Here is a 21,464-nt window from a genome sequence, read left to right on the forward strand (position 1 = left end):
TTTTTTTCTGATGCTAATTTGAAAATATCAAACTGTTATTCATTCCGTGCGCATGTAGAACTTTGAATTGAAATAAACTTTCTCTGTGGAATTAAAAATACATCTATCATTTATGCCCTACAACCTGTCGACCTCCTAAAACTTGATATATTGTTGGACAAATCTGTATATCACCACTTCGTCATCAAAAAGTAATGCATTGTATTATCAGGATAAACACGATTTGGTGAAAATAATGTATTCATTAATCTTTCCCACAAACAATTTTTTTTCCTGCCAGAATTTTGAAATCAATGAAGGCCTACGCAATCGGGTTTTAGAATTCTTGGAAGAAGTAGCAACCAATCCCAACCTTCTCCCATCAGAACACAGAGCAGCTAGCACCATTCAGAGGTAGATATTACAGCAGATTGGATCAAATAGTGCAATATGCCAATCATCCTAATGTGCAACAGCTATGAAATAACGGTTATGCTTGAAACTGTATGCACACTATTGTAAGTGATTCTTGACATGTCCCTGAATTTATACATATATATAATAAAATATAATAAAAGTCAGTAAGAATCAACCTGCAGAGTATCAATTTGTGTATTTGGTGATTCTATTTCATGTACATCTGCATTCATTCCACGCAGTTCCCTTCTACTTTCACAAGGTACATCTATGTAGACTTAAGAGATTGGTTGAAGGTTCAATAATGTATATCTACTACAGATAACGAGAATATGGACACCCTGCTTCCAAGACAGAATTCCCATGTGCAAGATAGCAAGAGACCATAATGTTGCTGCTACAACATGAGAAATGATTTAGGTAGTTTATGATACTTCAATAATGGGTTAATTGAGTATATAACGAGAGTGCACAGAAGTGGATTACAACATCATCACAAGTACTTCTTGATTCAGTCATTTTCGTATGATCATCTGTCCTATACCTCCATTATGTGGTCTTTCGATCCCACCGCTGCCATCATAATAAAGATGTCTTTGCATAAGATATGCTCTACACTAATTGTAAATAAGTCATTCAAACCCCTTATAGAATTCATAGAATATTCTTGTAGCAAACTCTACTCTGAAAACGAGATAAGTCACTCTGTTCTTTTCTTCATATCCCTGTTATGTCTTTTACAGTGATTATTTTTTATTATCTTTATATCAGGCAAATTATGCAGGATCATGCAAACATCAGTTTACATGGTGAAGCAGAGTTCGCCTCCTTGGTTCCTGAACAGCCGTTGCCTGAGGACACCTTTGACAGGATGTCAGCATTGGAGCTGGCAGAACAACTCAGCTACCTAGAACATAAACTACTCAGGGCTATCCCATATTGGTAAACACTCTAGGGAACTCCAACTATATATTTTTAACTGAGGATAATGGCTTGATAAATGAATGAAGTGAACATAAACTACAATACATGTTTTACTCAAGACTTGTTGCTATGTTGCAACAGAGCTATCCTAAAAGCAGTCTTAAGGATGGCATCATATATGGATTTTGATATCAACCTTTAACTCACATCTAATTCAAAAGTGCTATAATGTGTTTAATAATATCCAAATTTGGAATGTGCAATTTTCAAAGCAAGATTATAATGTGAATTGATTCATGTATTTTTTTGTAATAATGACTTTTTCTGATTTGTAGGGAATTTCTTAATCAGGCTTGGATGAAGCAGGGTAAAGCAACGAGGGCGCCAAATATCCTTGCAGTCACTAGGAGATTCAATGAGGTAAAAACAATATTATTGATAACATTTTATTATAAAAACATTCCAAAACTATGATGAGGATTCATATAGGACTTCCATACTAGGTGTTATTATCAGATCCATGAATGTGAACACACAATAGTTACTACACCCTGGGGAATATTCCTACCATATGGTCACTGTAAGGGTATCTGATGAAGTCAATCACAAAGGCTTTTAACCCTAAGAGCACGAGAGAGGAGTGGTGGGACTGAAGGAGAGAGGGAGGAGGGGGGGGGGGTTGTTAGGTGGAGTCGTCGAGAGCCTTTAGAGTAATGTTTCTTTTTATTGGATCCAGTAACGCACATTAGGTACAGCTTAAAGGCCTATGCAATGTAATTTTTACCAACTTTCTCTATATATAAAATATAAAGACATAAGGCCATATCTTTTCTGTATCTAATTTCTGCTATATAGTGTACATTGCTGGATGGTCAAAGAATGTGTTTATTATGTCCGTGCTTACTTTTGTTATTTAGGTTAGCAAGTTGGTATCATCTGAAATCTTACGTCAGAAGTCTGTAGCAGCCAGAGCGTTAGCCATAGAGAGATGGGCTGGTGTTGCTGATATCTGCAGGTGTATGCATAACTTCAACAGTGTACTAGAGATCACTTCAGCCCTCATGAACAGCTCAGTCTACAGACTCAAGAAAGTCTGGGAAAAGGTTCCTAAGCAAGTAAGTCTGTTGTATCACATCACTACATGATGTTCTGTCAGTATAATACATTTACATGAATATAAACCTGCCCTGATCTCTGTGTTTCCTTTTTATTTTTTCTATCTGTTTTTATCCCCTCTTCCTTACAACTCTATCACTCTCTTTCTCTATATCTTCTCTCACTTCTCACCCTCTCTTTCTCTCTATGAAATATTGTCAGTGCCAGTTGATGATGATTATTCTAAATTGTAGTTAGATCAATGTAGAGCTCAATTCGTGGTATAGAATAAGAACAGAAGAAGTTTAGATTTAAAATGTTTTAATTATCTAAAAATGCAAATTGATTGTAAATATGTTATAATCATAAGCTGCATCCTACTTTTTATTATTTGAAAGAGGTTCCATGAAAATATAACAATGATCAAAAGGGAATATCATTTAGATTATATTTAAATCATTCTTATTGTATATATTATTCTCTTCCATTAGACGAAGACTCTTCTAGACAAACTTCAGGTGTTAGTATCTTCAGATGGCAGGTTCAAGAACATGAGAGATGCCTTACATAGGTAAATACATGCATGCTGTGTTCTACCACATGTGGTTCAAGTTAATGGATTTGATTAATTTGTTTGCTGAGAAAGAATTTCACCTTTGTTCCAAAATGATGAATACTTAAAAAATGAAAAAGAAATGATAAATGGACAGAGGAATTCATCTTTATAATAAATCTGTTGTTGAAATGGATTGTTGCGCATACTATATGTCTTCACATACTAACACTTGTAAGGGCAAATGCACATTAATCAGTACTCTGATTGAAGTTAAATGTAGCCCAGTATTAGGCTTCATAATTTGTTCCATGTATAGAGATACTTATGAATAAAGAATCAGTTAGGAAAGAATCAGTTAGGAAAGATGGCAGGTAGAATCCTGGAAGTAACAGTTGGTTAGAAACTGGAACAAAATGAAGAAAATATGAGTTGATTTTATTACATTTTTAGATACAAGTTCAAACTAGAGGTAGACAATAAGGTTAAATCATCTTGATCTTTTACTTTCTTATAGATATCCATCAAAAGAAGTGTCAACATTGCTATTCATTATGCAATGTTTGTGATTGTTTCTTTCAGAATTGATCCTCCTTGTGTGCCCTACCTTGGTTTCTACCTGACTGACCTCGCCTTCATAGAGGATGGCACTCCAAACATCACTGATGATAGACTGATCAACTTCTCCAAGATGAGAATGGTTAGTCAACTTTGAGCCATTCGGCTTATTAAACACTTACCTTAATTTAAGCTATAAACAGATAATATTATGACAGTAGATATCATACATGTATCACAAAATGACTTGTGTATCCACTGTAAAAATCATTGTTTATACTGGTCAACGTGGATGTCAAAAATATTTCTCAATATTTGTAAAGGTGGGCTATAAAGTTACTATATATTATTAGAAAGTTATAGATAAATGTACATATAACTGGATAGTGAAGCTTTATTCAGAAGAATTTTTATTAAAAAATCTCTTAAAAACAAACATTGCAATAGCATTGTTTAGCTACATCCCATAATAAATTAATATTGAATACAATTATTGATCACTTAGTTCTTCTCTATTTTTAGATTGCTCATGTGGTTCGAGAAATCAGGCATTTCCAGCATACCAACTACAACATAGAACCAGACAAAAGGGTAAGTTATATAACTTCCACTGCACACAGTCAGAAAGGATGAGGGTCTTGGGATGTTCCTGCATGCTATTACTATGATTTTGATGATGGTTGAGATTCATGAACATGTCATGATTGGCCTAGCTCAGTAGTGGTAGAAGTAGTCTTGTTGCTTCTCAGAAGGTCCATACAACAAGGTGATCAGTGGAGTATACATGACCATTAGGCTAGGTTGTTTGAATGTTATGGCTGTTCATTCTACCTCTGATAATGTTCCTAATGTTGGAAAGATGACTATTTTGATTTAGATTGTTTTGACTGTTGAATTCATAGCGGTAGGTTATATGTTTCTATCTACCTTAGATATCAATCACGTACTGTGTTGTTATTGCTGCTTCTTTATTTTAAAGTGGTTGTTCAGGTGTGAGGATGTTAATACTGTTAATATATATTTTGCGTGGTTGGAAAGTGTTGTTGATCTTGTTTTTTCTGATGCTCCAACTTTTCTTTTATAAGGTAATAATGGCCATTGTAATGTAACTTCTGTCTTAGTCTATGTCTCTTGTAGTCATATTGATTTTATTTGCTCTTGAGATATTGTTCTTGGTTTAGTTCATTTGCTGTTATTGCCTTAGGTAGTAGCAATATATGATAATCTATGATAATCTTTACATTACTATCTAACAGATCATTACAGTATAAATGCCTATTCATATTTTAATAATAAGTTGTTTAAGAGTCCAGTGACATCTAATATGATGATTATTAATACCATAATGGTTATGTTTGACCCAAAGATTTTCTCATTGCAGCTTTGATGCAACTAGATATTATAAAATCCTCCACCCGGCCTTATTTAGTTCCTTATAATTTCTCCTAGAAACATCTGTTGCTGGCAAATCAGTTCAGAGAGATTTAAGTTTTAAAGTAAAGTTTGACTGCACATAATCTTGGCCCAACCTGATCCTGTTAGAGAGTGATGATAAATTTATATTACGATTCCATCATGTTTCCTAGGTGATAAGCTACCTCTTGGACACGTCTTTGATCATGGATGATGACGAGATGTATGCCTTGTCTCTGGAACTTGAACCACGACAGTCTACAAGGATGGCTAAAAGCATATGAACCACGACAGTCTACAACGATGGCTAAAAGCATATGAGAGCTCACCTTCAACAACATCCAAATCAATTGACTGTGATCAAGAGAATAGATCTAGATCCAAATCAATTGACTGTGAGAGCATAGATCAAGATCCAAACTAGAACTGCGATCGTGTCAGAACGATGTGAGAGAATAGATTTATATCCAAATCAATTGACTGTGGGAGAATAGATCTAGATCCAAATCAATTGACTGTGAGAGAATAGATCTAGATCCAAATCAATTGACTGTGAGAGAATAGATTTAGATCCAAATCAATTGACTGTGAGAGAATAGATTTAGATCCAAATCACTTCACTGTGAGAGAATAGATTTAGATCCAAGTCAATTGATTGTGAGAGAATAGATTTAGATCCAAATCAATTGACTATGGGAGAATAGATCTAGATCCAAATCAATTGACTGTGGGAGAATAGATCTAGATCCAAATCAATTGACTGTGAGAGAATGGATTTAGATCCAAATCAATTGACTGTGAGAGAATAGATCTAGATCCAAATCAATTGACTGTGAGAGAATAGATCTTGATCCAAATCAATTGACTGTGAGAGAATAGATCTACATCCAAACTAGAACTGCAATCGTGTCAGAACGCTGTGAGAGAATAGATTTAGATCCAAATCAATTGACTGTGGAAGAATGGATTTAGCTGCATTGATGGTACATGCAGAGAAAGAAAGGAGCATAAAGTCAGAGGTTTACATGTAGGGTGGAACAGGGTGGAACAGCATTGTATACAATAGTTTGGAATCTCAGAGGAATTCACTAGCTAACACCAGTTATATTGTGAGGTTTGACTGCAGGGAAGAAAATGTTGAGATAGATTTGTGTACAGTCGCTGAATTTAAAGAGGAATTAGCTTGCAGAAAATTCTGTGTACAGTTTAGCAAGGGTGAGAAATACTGAGGTAGATCGAGTTGCAACAATGGTTGAATTTTCATTAAAACATTCACCCAAACTGTCTGGGGGGAGGAAAGAGGTGTAGTGTTGGATTCAGACTTAAGCAATTAGGATAAGGGGGTAGTGATTTCACTAATTAAACATTCTAATAACCAATCCTGAACTAATAAAAGATTTGCAGAACAAGGATAATAAGGATCAATTTGGAAGCTGAAGAGTAACATTACGTTTCGTCATTGTTTAGGTCCATTTTTACAAACGAGTGCTTTAGATTCCCATGTGGAGCCAGTGGATGGATTGATTGGCGTATTACTAAGATAGTAATGAAACCTAAAATTGGAAAATCATGCAAGAGCGAAATGATGGTTCAATAAATACTGCAAACTCTTTGGACAGTATATTTCAAAAAATTAAATAATTGCATCATGATTGCAAGATAATTATATTTATCTTAAATATACCACTTAGATGAGAAAAGCTGTATGAATTAAATGAAAATATCTACTGTATTATTATTGTTTACAGCCTTCTTTGCACAAAATCATGTGATCATTATTCAAATATAGTGATGATCAAACAATGCATTAAAAACAATTATGAAAGAGAAGTTTCAGCACTTAACATTATGTTTGAAAAAATATATATTTGTAATATGATAAAATTATGAAAGCTATATTTGCATGTCTGTATACCCTGCTGTTAATGAGATGCAAGAAATGTGAATTACAAATTACATTAAACAAATTTCATTCTTTCAAAAACATAAAGCCGTTTTACAAATGATTACTTGATCAATTAAGCCTTTATTTATATGTCAGCTTTTTTCATGTGGTATTAATAATAATGATAATGATAAACTGAAATAAAATCAAGTGACTTCTATTTGAATGTCAGGCTGAAATGTAGGAGGAGTAAAAAAGACAATAGGCCTATTGTTACACCTGCTTTGGTTTAATATAACTCTTATTGTATGGTGTTGTCTAATCTCAACAACACAACTTCTCAGTACAAGTATCTACAGTTATTTCTTTCAAAATCTATAGTCATAGTTGGATCATGAGATGTGAGGTTACCAATGTTTTGCTTGGTCCGCTTACATATATCTAAAAGGATAACCTTGGTAAGGCATTAATCCTCATTACCAGGTCCTTCGGAGAGGACCTTAAGACGTCGGTCTTCTGGTTGCTTTACTAACAAGCATCTATTGCTTTCTTAGCTGTCAGGTAAAATAACCACCACCACTATCATTCATCAACCTATAAATGTTCAGTCCAATTAAGAGATGATACTGCAAGAAATGTCCATATTTCATTTGCCATTACGTGAAGTAGGAGCTCATCAAAAAGTTATACATGTATGATAGGAAATGTACAAGCATTGTGTGCTAACTATCTTTTAAAGCTCTTCTCTAAAAAAACAAAAAAAAGTACTTATCTACTGGTAAATAATTTGCAGTCAGTATTCTTCTGTCAGTATTTGATTTTGATACCTTTAGATATTATGTGTAATTAGAGTTACTCTCATTTTCATGCTGTCTGTTTTTTTTTTTTTTTTTATAAGTTGTGAGAATAATTCATTTGATACTTATTTCCTTTTCTTCCTGGAACATGAAAAATTATGTATACCAACTTTCCTGAGATTACAAAGACGGTTTAAATGTAAACTGTTTTCTAAACAACTGATTTATATTCAATTCAATTCAATTCAAATGAACATATGGGCAGCTAAATTGATGAAAATTGGTTTTAAAAATTAAATAATTGTCACTATAGAGCTGAAACAGAGGACATCACTTTTTTGTGTATTTTCTTGTTTGCTTAGCAAGTACATTTCCAAATATAAGAAGAAATCCCCCTTTTTTTCTTTCTTTTGGTCCTGTACAGCTAGGTCCCATAGTAAATTATTAGTTTAGATCATGGTGTAGCTTTGAACTACCTTTGTTGATATAGGTTCTGTATATAGAGGAGTTGAATTGAAATATTATCTACGGAATATTTGTTCCTTTGCCATTCACCTTCCATTGCTCAATTATACCTCCACGTCTCCTAAACATTTCAGTTATTTGTTTATCATTCTTCTTCCACTTTAGATGTTTTTTATGTTTTCTGTTCAATGTTCTTTAAGTTTTATTTTCGTTTATTGATCAAATTTTGCCTTCACCTTACAAAGTTGGTAATGCAAAGATCAATTGTCAATCTGTATTAACACTCAAGCAAAATAATGTAAATAATGTATAGAGGTGTTCATCATGCCAGAGTAATGGAATAATTGAAAACTTAGTGCAGATTGCTGAAATGTGTTTAATTTCATTGGTTTATAATTTAATCAAATAAATCTATATGCAAGTTTCATAATAATCTTTTGTAGATACATGTAGATACATGTGTTATATTGAAGAAGACCATCACAGTTACACTGCATTTAAAGACTTAAATACATTTTTAATCTATATTTGTTGTTATTTTTGTTTGTCTTTAAAGGTGAACACTAGCTTACCAACATGATAAAAATAACTTGTGTTTGTGACTTTTAATTTCATTCAAAGTTGATCCAGCTTTACATGTAAACATCCATTTAATGATTTTATCTTACCTAGTTCGTAATTATTAAAAAAATCTTCTGTTTCTCATCACTTTGTATCATGTTGAATTCAGAGTTCTTAATTAGAAACCCAATACCTCTTTCTCAAATTGGTCTGAATTACTCCATCACCAATTACATCTTTTTATAGCAATTTTCTGTACAGCATTACACTATGTGTGAGATAGTTCTACCCTCTCTGTACAGCATTACACTATGTGTGAGATAGTTCTACCCTCTCAGGCAATTTACTTCTTATTGTTTTACATGTCTGTTTTTTTCTTGCTGGAGAGGGGGATAAGCATCGTAAATTTGATTAGTCATTTATCCATGTTATGATTCTTGTGAGTACATTTTTATTTAATTGTATCATGAAATTTGTCTTAATCTAACACAGTGTATTGCATTAGACATCCCTACATGTGTTCATGTATATTGTGTAAAGATACTATTTTATCCAAGATTTTACTTTACATTTGTAATTTACTTACACATGTTTTATTGCAATGAGGGTCATCAAATGTGTGCCTACCAAAAAGAAAAGGAAATCTACTGAATGAAATATATATATGAATATAATTATATATATACAAATATATAAATACAAAACCTGTTATTTGAAAACGACCTTTGACATTTCTTATACTACGAGGTGTGCTGCACTTAATTGTGATGCATTATATATTTGAAAGAATGTTTTAAAGAATTTCATATTATGTTAGATGTTTGATGAAATTCACAATATTTATAATTAAGTTCATTTACAAGTGCAATCTTTGTGTATATTGTACCTATTTCAAGAAGAATATAAAAGATAATGATGTATTTAATTTGTATGTTGTAGGTTTATAATCAATTATGTACAAATTGTTTGAAGTCTCAGTGCTACATGTACAGGATAGTAGAGTAGCAATCAATATATGTACACAATAAATGTAAGTAGCCATTTTTTTACTCAGATTTGTGTGCTTATATTTAGCTTTTTATCATAGGAGGCTGAAATTAGAACCGTTTGCATGTTCCATCTAAGCTTCGTAAGATACATTTACAAATCCTACCTTATGTACAGAAAGTAAAAATGTAACAAATATTTGATCAAATAATCAAAATAACTGAAAAATCATAATGTGGATTCAATTTTGTTTTGTGCATACATGGGTTTCAATTTTTAAATTAATACAATGTTAAGGCAATTGTGCTGTTGACTTGTATGTGCCATCGAACATTTGTATAAAGTCTTGATAGATAAAGTGCTTGGCAGGCAGAACTTCAAATCACAGTTTTGTAAATGAGAGTGGTGTTTGTTATAATCATTTTTTATGTACAGACCTGGAACATGTGAAAGGTTGATAACAAAGTTTTGTCATTCATAAGAAAATTAAGGACTTTTGAACATTCCTTTCTCATTCCATTCCAATGTGTATTGCATGCATTTTGTTCAACATGTTTATGATAATTTTTACGAAAAATTTAGATTATGAACAAGAACTCTATCTCTGTATATATTGTTTTTATGATATCACATGGATGTGTAAGGTCTGATTATATCTAGTTCTTGGTCAAGGTTAGTATTTATTTATGGTAAAGTAAGATTGACAAATATTTAATTGATTGACGCTGCACTGCTATTGTATCAAAATAAATGAGGCATGGTCTTTCTTTAAATCTTGTTGCTCTTCAATAATTGGTGTTTGTGTGTTTTGTTTGACTTTGCTTTATTCAGAAAATTATTTAATTTCATTATGACTTTGATTTTGAATTTCTCTATGAAACAGGCCATATTCTACATGCTTCAATTTTTTTCATATGCCACAGTGAAAACAATTGAAATACACCAATATATTAAAAATCATTGATACTTTAATTGGATAAATCAAATGAAAATTAATAAATCAAAGTAGGCTTTAATATCTACTAACAAAATGTTCTGCTCTATGTGTACTTTCACAACAGTTGTTCTTCAGTATCTTTCAATTAACACACATTAATGTATGGGCCTTTGACTGGTCACACTGACCATAGGTTTGTATCAATGGACTGCTACATCAGATATGCAGAGCAATACTAAAACATGACACCTTGTCAAAAGCTCTTTTTACATGTACAATGCATGGATGCAATGGACACATATAATATGAGATATACAGGTTAAGGCGTAATTAGTAAAACAACAAATGATTCCAAAACTAAAAATGCTTTCTTAGATATAGATAATATAAAAGGATCCACATATATCAAGCCTGTGACTGCTTATGTTTGAGTAATTGTGAGATCTGAAGCCCTTTTGTAATCTCTATAGCATCCAAGGGAAAAATTTCAAATTACTGCCCAAACACAGCCCCCATTTAAACAACAAACAAAAATATATATCTTGATAGTTTTTAGATTTTTTTAAAAACAGAAATGCTTTCATTTCCACCAAGGAATATCTTTACATTGTTTCATTATACAGTATTTAGATGATCTAGTGTAGAACACGCACATGTAGAAAAATAACTTAAAGGGATAGTTGAGTTTTGCTGCAGAGGGCGTTACATGACATTTTTTTTTTTGGTGAGATAATGAAAAACTGAGTGTCAAATTTGAAAGAACATACAATTTGAATGACAAAATTATCTTTCTTTGATCAAAATTGGTTCAGAGATGGCTGAAATATCCATAAATATAACCATTTCTAATATTTGAGGAGCCCCACAAATTTTCTATAATTTTGAGCTAGCCTTTGAAAAAACGAGAAAGCACCTAATACGTTTTATTCAAGCCATGGCCAATGTTGGCCTTTTCATGTTGGTTATAATATGCACAAGCAGCTGGCCCCATGTATTGTTATCGTTAATGAATGAATGAATAAATTAACTGTCACCGTATATTTGTAAAGTGGAGCTCAGTAAATTGGAATGTATTCAATCTGAATTTCACACATGTTGGGGTCTAAAATTGCCTTCATAGCAGTTTTAAGTCCTAAAAGGGCACTAGAAATGTCATAAATAAGTATAAGAGCAATAAACATGCACTTTGAAGGCATTTGCAGCTATAAACAAGAACCCAACTATCCTTTTAATAATAAGTACTGGTTTCCATGGTACATGTTGATACAAGCATGCTAAAATGAAAATAAGCCAAACCATTTCTACTAATAAGTATTCCTTTCTTTCCTGATGGCTGTACAGATGTTTATTAATTACAGTTGAATGTGTTTATTTGTTTTCTTTTCATTTATCATCAATAAATTAGAGAGGGAAGCAGTTTCCATAAGTACATGCAAAATATGATAAACAACTTATTTTTTGTAAATTAAACTGCTCCACTAGGAGGTTTAAGTAAAATTGAAAGTAACTAAAATAAATTTGATATTTATTCATCTGCGTAAACCTCTAATATTTACAAACCAAAAATGGTGTCTTCTTGAAACTCCCCAACCCCCTTTTTTTTCTCCAAACACTACTCTTTTGATGAAGTATACTTTACATAAGAACGTTTATCTAAAAATCATTCTATATATTCAAATCTTCTTTTTTCTTCCTTCAAATTCTTGTCCCAAATCTAGTTTCACAGGACATACTTGTAGAATTGATAAGAATTTACTCATTTTTCTTTGCCTCATGATTTCTCTTCCTCTCATTACATCAACCACTTCTTTAATAGCAGTTCAGAAATATCAAATCACAGGCAGAAAGGATAAATAATATATCTCTAGCTATATAACATGAAAAATACTTTTCAATCAATCAATCAAAATAAGCAAATTGTAAATCATTCTATAATGCTTTAACAACATGTACATAAAGAGGATTTTTCTAAATTAGACATTCTTTCTATTCAATTCCTCTCTGACTTCATATTAATTTGCATAAATTCATTCCTCTCCACATCAGTCTCTTGATGTTAACATACCAAGATCTTTACATTCCTACTTATTTCAATAAGATATGGAAATGCAAAACAGATTTGGTGTCACCATGAGCAAATCTCTTTTTAGAGAGCATCCATTGGTTTTGAGGCAGGCAGTTTCTTCATCATAACATACTACTATATACATATATATATACCTGGACATAAACAAGCTGTAGGAGAGCTTGCAACATGGTAACATCTCTTAAAATCATTAAGAGACTCCAAACATGGTGACATCATATGAAAACATATCTAAGGCTAACTTAGACTTATGATGGTTTTGTCAGAAGCTGACCACTTTCCTATCATGCCCGGCTTTGCATCAAGCTTACATTTGTGTTCCAACAAAGTGACCCGACAGCATCAAATTACCATTTAGTCACAGTTCTAACAAGAAACAAATGAAGAATGAAGCTCTTTTCTCATTGATTGATCATTGATAGATCATTGGATGCATGTAGCATGCCATCTATGTTGGGTGATACAAGTGTGAATCTATCTATGCCATCTTGAGATCTTTGCTTTCAGAAGATACACAAAAATACAAACTAAATTGGGATGACTTTGCGGTGGTTTTGAGGTGATGATGAACCTCGGCAGGTTTATTTGCTGTTTCACGTTTTAAGAACTAATTTGTTTCGTTGTTGTATAATGATGCTTGAATGAGCAAATTGTAACACATTCCATGTTTAATAAAAGATTTACAGAAGGAAGCAACAATGTTGATATAAAATCTCCCACAGAACTGAACAAAACTTATGTCTGACTACGAAGATTAATTAAAGACATTCATTAATGATGTGTTATACCAATACAAAGTAAGACACTCCTGGTAAAACATACATTTCAACTGCAGTTTACAAGCTCAGTACAACTGGCATTCAAGAAAAAGGATAGGAACAAGTGACAAAGAAGAACAAAATTAGAGGAAATCTTCTCTCCAATCAATATGCGGATTATACATTCAGGTTTATAAAGATACACAAATAGTACAAAAGATTCATGCTTGAGCATTATACCCCAATCACATCAACAAGTCAAACACCATGCAGACAACAGATTTACATTAAATCTTATTACCCCAAAAGGCAGATATTTCATAGTTTATCAGTTGGTTAGGAGTTGGTCCAGGGATGTGGCTGGGGTATTCATCAAAGTAAAGATCTATCCATACATATGAAATAACTAACATTCACACAGATGTCACTACATGTAATTCTCATTATAAGAAAATATATCTTCAATTTCAATAGTATAATAGTAACTTATGGAAATGGATTGAAAATTATACAAAGGGGAGAGAAATTGTTAAAGAAATGTCTTGCTTCATAAAGGTGGCAGTTTGGCGTTCTTCTGAACGGACAGTAGTGTCTCCTCTTCCTCTTCATCCTGATCTTCAAGCTTCATGAGCTGCCTATAGTTGAAGTCATCACTGTCACTACTACTGATCCAGTCTTTACCACTACACACACAGTAACCATGCTCAGCAGCCTGAAGCGAACCAAAGATGATGCAGAACAGAAGAAAGAAGGCAAGGCTGAGGATAATGATGCAACCACCAATGACCAACCAGGAGCTGGTATGGAAGTGAGGAGAGGAGCTGGCTGATGCTTTCAAGCAATAACTGCCATCCTTCTCAAGGTCTGGTGAGCAATGGACACACTGACCGTTGTCAGCTCCATAGCAGGTCAGACAGGCATTATGACAGGTCTGGCATTCATGGATGACCGTATCTGCAGTGATGTTTGAGACCAGGAACTGACCCTCTTCACAGTGTATCGGACCTTCATGGGTCTTGACTGGATGGGGTTGGGTACCGTACAGAAGGAGCGTCCAGTCATGAAGAACACCTGTAGAGGGTGTGCAAAAAGAGTTTGCAGGAATCAAACACAGACATCTGTTTTATTACTTCTGATATGATACGATGAGATACAACATGTACAATCATCTAAAACAAAGTCTACAAGTCATTCCTTTGAAGATGCATCCAATTTGACAAGGAAAAAATAAAAATCATATGGACATGAAATTCTCATCAAGCCATATCAAAAGGGTCCAGGTGATAACAAACAAAGATATAATCAATAACTAATATAAAAAAAGCAAAGGCCTGTCTCATGTGATTTCACTTGTAATGCAATTGTAAATTCTAAGGCACAAAGTGATGAAACAAATTAGTGTGTCTTCAAAATGATGGTATATGTAAGTCAGGAGTCTTAACTAGGTGTTGATACATTCAAGCTTGAGTTATTAGATTCTTACCTGACATACCGGCAGCACCATGATTTTGAATCTCCAGTGTCCATTCACCTTGAGGATTCTCACCCCATGTATGAGTCGTCATAAACTCCCAAGATTTGAATCCTTTCTTATTCCTATCATGGGGTCTACGAGGAAGCAAGGAGGACCTGGTACCTGAAGGTGAGATCAAGGCGATGGACAAATCACCTCGGATCGGGAAGTCTAGTGAGATACGAGAGACAGCATGCTCCAGGAAGCGCACATGAGTATCTGGTGTCTCCTGACAGCCTGTAGTCTGAGCATGGACGACCAGTCCACTATGTCCATTGATTTTCCTATTCAATTAAAAAACAGCAGTGATTATACTAACAATTGAAAACAAAACCTGCGTGCAAAGTGCAAATATACATGGATGATTAAATCTTCTCAATTCTCCTTCAAATATTTTACTGCTATTTTCACCACTCTTTTTCTGATATTACAATAAAGTACTTGAAAATTGTTTTATTATTGATCATCAAAGAGTGAGAATCGTATAAGATGGATTGGGAGAATTCTCCTTCCGATAAAGAGTGCAAATCATATCAATCACATGGCCGGGGTGTAGTTTACATCTCATGAAGTAGTGCTACACTCACTTTTATGTAAGGGTGATATGAGTCGAATAGTGTTTAATTAGGAGGTTCTGTTTCCTCTCACTCGTTAATGCAAATTTTGTGAACTTTATCCCAATGGTAATGGCAATCAGACCTGTTTTTATTTCAATACAGTGTCTCATATCGTAACCAGGTGTGGGGATAATTTATCATAAAGAATACAGATTTAATCCCATGAATTATTATCACCCCTTAAGTCGCTATGTAGCCCTCTTATTATGCCCATCCATGTACTTACTGGCTATTTCCATTCAGGGAGTTGATAGTACAAAGGCGTTGCTCAGGAACGTGGGTCCAATTCTTTGCTAGCATTACCATAGCGCCTGCATCCATTAGGCCATAACCATAATCATGACTCACTAGAAAGGGAATAGAAAGATAATCATAACTCACTAGAAAGGGAATAGAAAGATAACCATGACTCACTAGAAAGGGAATAGAAAGATAATCATGACTCACTAGAAAGGGAATAGAAAGATAATCATGACTCACTAGAAAGGAATAGAAAGATAATCATGACTCACTAGAAAGGGAATAGAAAGATAATCATGACTCACTAGAAAGGGAATAGAAAGATAATCATGACTCACTAGAAAGGGAATAGAAAGATAATCATGACTCGCTAGAAAGGGAATAGAAAGATAATCATGATTCACTAGAAAGGGAATAGAAAGCCAGACCAAGGCAGACAGTCATTACATAACATACAGTTCAGTAAACCAACAATCTTTCACTTGCATAACGTGCTTGCGAATGTTGCGCTTGTTTCAGGTTTGCAGAAAATTTCAAGCCGAAAAATAATTGAATCACATTTGACACATCACTAAAGTTTTACAATTCGTGATGGTATCTTGCCAAGAAAATAATATTCCAGAACAATTAAAGTATATCAAGATTATACGCCTCTGATTGGTCACAACTATAGGGGCCAAGAAAAACAGTTAGAATATATCTAAATGTACTGTAGTACAAATAAATCTAAAATCATCTATTTCATATCAGCAATGTACATATACATAATTCAAAGCATGTCTATGATATACCCATTCAATCTTGCATAATGATAATTGAACTTACCACTCCGTCCCACTCCATTGACCGTCCAATCAGATGTGTGTATGTTATCAGGTCGCGAGGTCATCACTATGATATGCTGAAGGTCACGCCAATTCAACTGAGGGCTGAAAGCAGATTCAGAAGCATTACATTACATCACCACATTACATCAACACATTACATCAACACTTGAGATACATTATTTCATTTTGTGATTGGTATACAAATAATACACAGCAGTGAGGGCATTAGTAAGAATTACTCACACAAGGTACCTTTGAAACAGTCTTACACGCCTGAGACGATAACCGAGGGCGTTTGGACTGTTTTGAAGGTACCGAGGTACTAATGCCCGAACAAAATAATGTGTATTATTTGTTTTATAAGATTATGTTTTATTTGTTTATAAAATGATGTTTTATAACATGATTTTACTAATGACCGGTCATTATCCAAATTATGCGACGGGCAAAATAAGTGCCTAGTCACGTGTACGCTTTCAACCAATCAATTGATTACGATCCACTTCATGATCTTATAACAGGTATAATGCTATAGCACATTCATGTAAGCAGCCTTCTACATGTCATTTCATGTATGACGACTACCCTGCCCCCCAAAACACTACCTCCAAGACACTAATAACCGGGTCTGGAGTAAAGACTGCGCGCTATACCCATGCTATATTACAGGGTTTTAGTTTTGAACAAATTCGACAAAATATCCCCAAATTTATTACATTTGTGGGTAAAGTCATTATTACATTTATGGGTGATTCAAAATTATTACGTTTGTGGGTAAAATGGTTATTACATTTGTGGGTGAAATTATTGCATTTGTGGGCAAAGTGTTATTACATTTGTGGGTGAAATTATTGCATTTGTGGGCAAAGTGTTATTACATTTGTGGGTGTTATTACATTTGTGGGCAAAGTGTTATTACATTTGTGGGTGTTATTACATTTGTGGGCAAAGTGTTATTACATTTGTGGGTGTTATTACATTTGTGGGTAAAGTGTTATTACATTTGTGGGCGTTATTACATTTGTGGGCATTATTACATTTGTGGGTGTAACAGGGGCGTCAAATTGACCCCCCCCCCCCCCCCCCCAGTAAAAACCTGGTCTGAAATAGCCCAGTTAAAATAGGGTTAAGCTTTTTGCATAGAAACACAGATGAGGCAAATTGCTCTTTAAACACAAAAACAATCAAGATTTTTCAAAATTCTTTTTTACACCTTTAAAAGTTAGTAAAGGCACAATCAAATCACTTTCACTCTTAATGAAAATTTAATTAAGTTATCACCTTATTACAATAATATAAGACTGGAAGTAGGATAAGGTCTGGTATAACATCTTTATCATTAATTCTATAAGATAGAGTTAGAATATAATATCTTACTTTGCTTCAAGAGCTAAGGCACATATACCAGCAGCGAGAGGGGCTGAGGCAGAGGTTCCACTGTGACTGTCTGTGCACTTCTTTCTCAAGTCTGTGGTCACCTATAAGAGGAGAAGATGGGGAGACATTATTAGTAGTGCAATGTGCAAGTATCATTCAGGATGTGTCACAGCAAAGAACAAAGTGAATCTGCCAACCATTTTTTATTTCTAATTCTATAGCAGTTGAAATACATGTACCGGTAAGCCTCAAATTCTTATTGTCATACTGTTTTTTTTCCATTGAGAATGATTTTATACAAGGAGCACACTACAAGTATAAGCCAGTTGTGCCGCCAATCCATTTATATATTATGTGATGGACTTTGCACAGGTACATTTTTTCTCTACTTTCCCCAAATAACTTTGTTTTTCTTCAATACTCTCCTGTATTTGCTGAATTCTGAATTTCATGAATTATTGATGTTACATGTACATACATAGGAAGCTTTTTGCATACAATGTTTGGCATCACCTGTGCCTACACAGAAAAGAGTGAATATAAGTGAATGAATATTTATGGCCCTTAGATTTCTTCTGCCAGTATAATTGATTTGGATGTGCAGGTGTATACCTCTACCCTGGGGTTAACCCTACTCTTTACAAAGAACACAGTGGGTTCTTTATAAACAATGAGTGCAGCATGTTTCCTTTACATGGGAGCTCTATGATCCTATCTGAGGGGCAGACTGTTTTCCATTACTCCCTAGCCCACATCTACACAACAGCGAATATACATGTATGACACTGTAGGTTCAGATGAATAAATGTTATACTTAACTGGAGTTCCTAACCTCAACCTTGGAACCAACACTACATCGAACCCTTACCATTCCCAAACCATAAACCGAGTTACAACCCCACCTCTAACCAGTATACATTAATAATAATAATAATAATAACTTTTACTTATATAGCGCTTTTCATAAGACATTTATATCAAAGCGCTTTACAATATTGATACAATTAAAACTAAACAGAGTAATGACAAGAAAACAAATATGAAGTGAAATTATGAAACATAAGATAACAAGGTAAGGTAACAATATAAGAACTAGGTAACAATATAAGAACTAGGGGGGAGGGGGGAAGTGGGTAACTTATCACTTGTTTCTCAGTGCAACTCCCGCTGCTATAGGTGGTAGCCAGGGTGAAGGGGGGGGGGGAGGGAGGGGGTAACTTACCACTTGTTTCTCAGTGCCATTCCCCCTGCTATAGATGGTAGCCAGGGTGAAGGGGAGGGGAAGGGGGTAACTTACCACTTGTTTCTCAGTGCCACTCCCCCTGCTATAGGTGGTAGCCAGGGTGAAGGGGGGGGGGGGGAAAGGGGTAACTTACCACTTGTTTCTCAGTGCCACTCCCCCTGCTATAGGTGGTAGCCAGGGTGAAGGGGGGGGGGTAACTTACCACTTGTTTCTCAGTGCCACTCCCGCTGCTATAGGTGGTAGCCAGGGTAGAAGCACAGTTCTCTGAGTACCAAGGCACACCCCCATTCTCACTAGCACTGCTCACTGAGATGGTGAAGATGGAGTTGGTGTAGCCATCACAACCACAGCTGTCGTCAGAGCGACCACCATTTCCAGATGCCCACACAAAGATAGAGCCAAGACCATCCCGACCCTGCAAAACAAACCACAAAAAGGTGAGAAAAAGAAAAAGGAACTTTTAAATCCAAAATCAACAAAGACAATCAATTATAATGTTTAATTATGCTGAACAGGAACAGTTGTATACATTTGATTTAATACTAAACTGTAGTTGGGTCCGTCCAGAAAGTTGGGGCCATTTTTATGACATATCAGAAGTGAGAATCTATGTCTCCTATCAACTGTAACTATTTTTGTTCAAATTGAGTTTTGCATAAAAAGCATACCCAACTATCTTCAGAAGTACTCAAGCTTCATAGTGAATCAATATTATTTAGGTAATGTTGTATGAATATGGTGTCCATGTAACGATGGTAAAAAGAGAAATGTGTATTACCCAAAGACTTTGAAGAAAAGCAACAGAAGCAACTGAAACAGGAACGATTCTGGCTGAGCACTACTACCATATATATTCATTGCATACAAATCTTCAACAAATACTGTCACCTTCCATTTGTAATAGAAGATCTCACTTACATGTACATGTACGTTACATGGACACCGTCATATTTTCTGCCCCAACATTATAGAATGACCCAGTTAGGGAAGTAATCACTTCATGTGTAATTCAATTTCAAGTTCATCTTTTGATTAGTATAAGTGCATGGTAGCAAAAATATGGAGCATCACAGTCACCGCCCTAACCTGAAATACTAAGCATTAACTTCAATAACTTGTACTACAGAAATTGAGTTTTTAACTATCACAGCATTGGCATCCATGACTGTAGAATGTACTAATATTGCAACACATCTTTATTTGGCAAGTTTACTTTATGTATGTGTATGTGACACCCTAGATAATCAATATACCCTGCCCATCCGATATGAATTGAGTAACTTAGTATGTATACTATGTAATATACTGCAGTCTATATGGATAAGGACATTACTTTAACTGGCCTAAACTGTATACAGCTGTACAGTCAAGTAAAAGTTCACACCGTCACACAAATGTTATGCCTCTCATTGTCCTTTATGTTGAAGTTTCACAAATTTGAAGATCTCAACAAAAAAGGAACATGTATATATGCATATACATGAGTAATGGCAGTGCTGATAAGGCAAAGAATCTATTTCAATCCATTTCAAAACTAGAACGCCTCAAAAAGTATAATTTCAAATAATTCCTTCCTTCACAGCTCAAGCAAAATGTGATTTATACCTTCTACCATTAATGACTTTACTTTTATTCTTATATGAATATTAAAAGTAAGCTAATGGGAAATCAATGATTTTAGATTGAATAAATGTTCACAATCTGTCAAAACCTAATGCTCTATTCACTGATTATGCATCAATACTCTCAATGAGAAATGTGCACACATAATTGTATACAGAAATAACCTAATCTACGGGAAGTTTGTTTTACTATAGGCAATTCTGATTATGCATTTCAAGTTGAAAGTAATATTCCCACGTAACTGAAAATAAGAATATGAATTCAAAATGATGGTAGCCTTTAGCTTTGATTAATGCATATATCCATATGTATAGTGGTAGATTTGATAAATGGATTTACATTATGATTACGTTAACCTTACGACCAATCTGCTGGTATGCTCAAACATTGAGTGCTCAAAATCTGGACTTCTATTTAATGGCTACATGTACATGTACACATATGAAGCTTTTAATTATTTTATTTTTCATGTGTGTTTGTTTTTTTGTTTGTTTTTTACCTCTTTTTTACATTTTGAAGCACAGAGTAATACACAATGCATTCAAATCAAGGCAGAGACTCCACATATGTACATGCATTTCATAGTTTGAAAAAAGGAAATCATGAAAA

The 21,464-nt window shown here is 34.2% G+C and overlaps 2 protein-coding genes across 3 annotated transcripts in view; one reads left to right on the forward strand and one right to left on the reverse strand.

Annotated features, from left to right (window-relative positions):
* LOC574811 (ras-specific guanine nucleotide-releasing factor 2) overlaps positions 1-10,423 on the forward strand; it is a 77,499-nt gene extending 67,076 nt beyond the window's left edge. For both annotated transcript variants that reach the window (XM_011681667.2, XM_030976575.1), the window contains exons 20-27: positions 281-393; positions 1,168-1,338; positions 1,656-1,740; positions 2,238-2,435; positions 2,907-2,986; positions 3,551-3,668; positions 4,049-4,117; positions 5,113-10,423. In XM_011681667.2, coding sequence (XP_011679969.2) covers positions 281-393; positions 1,168-1,338; positions 1,656-1,740; positions 2,238-2,435; positions 2,907-2,986; positions 3,551-3,668; positions 4,049-4,117; positions 5,113-5,223 — 945 coding nt within the window. In that variant the 3' untranslated portion in view covers positions 5,224-10,423. The remainder of the gene's footprint in view (positions 1-280; positions 394-1,167; positions 1,339-1,655; positions 1,741-2,237; positions 2,436-2,906; positions 2,987-3,550; positions 3,669-4,048; positions 4,118-5,112) is intronic.
* Positions 10,424-10,582: 159 nt separating this feature from the next.
* LOC574878 (furin) overlaps positions 10,583-21,464 on the reverse strand; it is a 43,870-nt gene continuing 32,988 nt past the window's right edge. Inside the window, exons 8-13 of the mRNA XM_775280.5 lie at positions 19,435-19,647; positions 17,990-18,090; positions 16,611-16,714; positions 15,772-15,892; positions 14,899-15,212; positions 10,583-14,486 (exon numbers count right to left, since the gene is read on the reverse strand). Of these exons, the coding sequence (XP_780373.2) occupies positions 13,963-14,486; positions 14,899-15,212; positions 15,772-15,892; positions 16,611-16,714; positions 17,990-18,090; positions 19,435-19,647 (1,377 nt within the window). The 3' untranslated portion in view covers positions 10,583-13,962. The remainder of the gene's footprint in view (positions 14,487-14,898; positions 15,213-15,771; positions 15,893-16,610; positions 16,715-17,989; positions 18,091-19,434; positions 19,648-21,464) is intronic.

This window comes from Strongylocentrotus purpuratus, unplaced genomic scaffold (genome assembly GCF_000002235.5).
Source record: "Strongylocentrotus purpuratus isolate Spur 01 unplaced genomic scaffold, Spur_5.0 spur5_scaffold_9, whole genome shotgun sequence".
Lineage (NCBI taxonomy): Eukaryota > Metazoa > Echinodermata > Echinoidea > Camarodonta > Strongylocentrotidae > Strongylocentrotus > Strongylocentrotus purpuratus.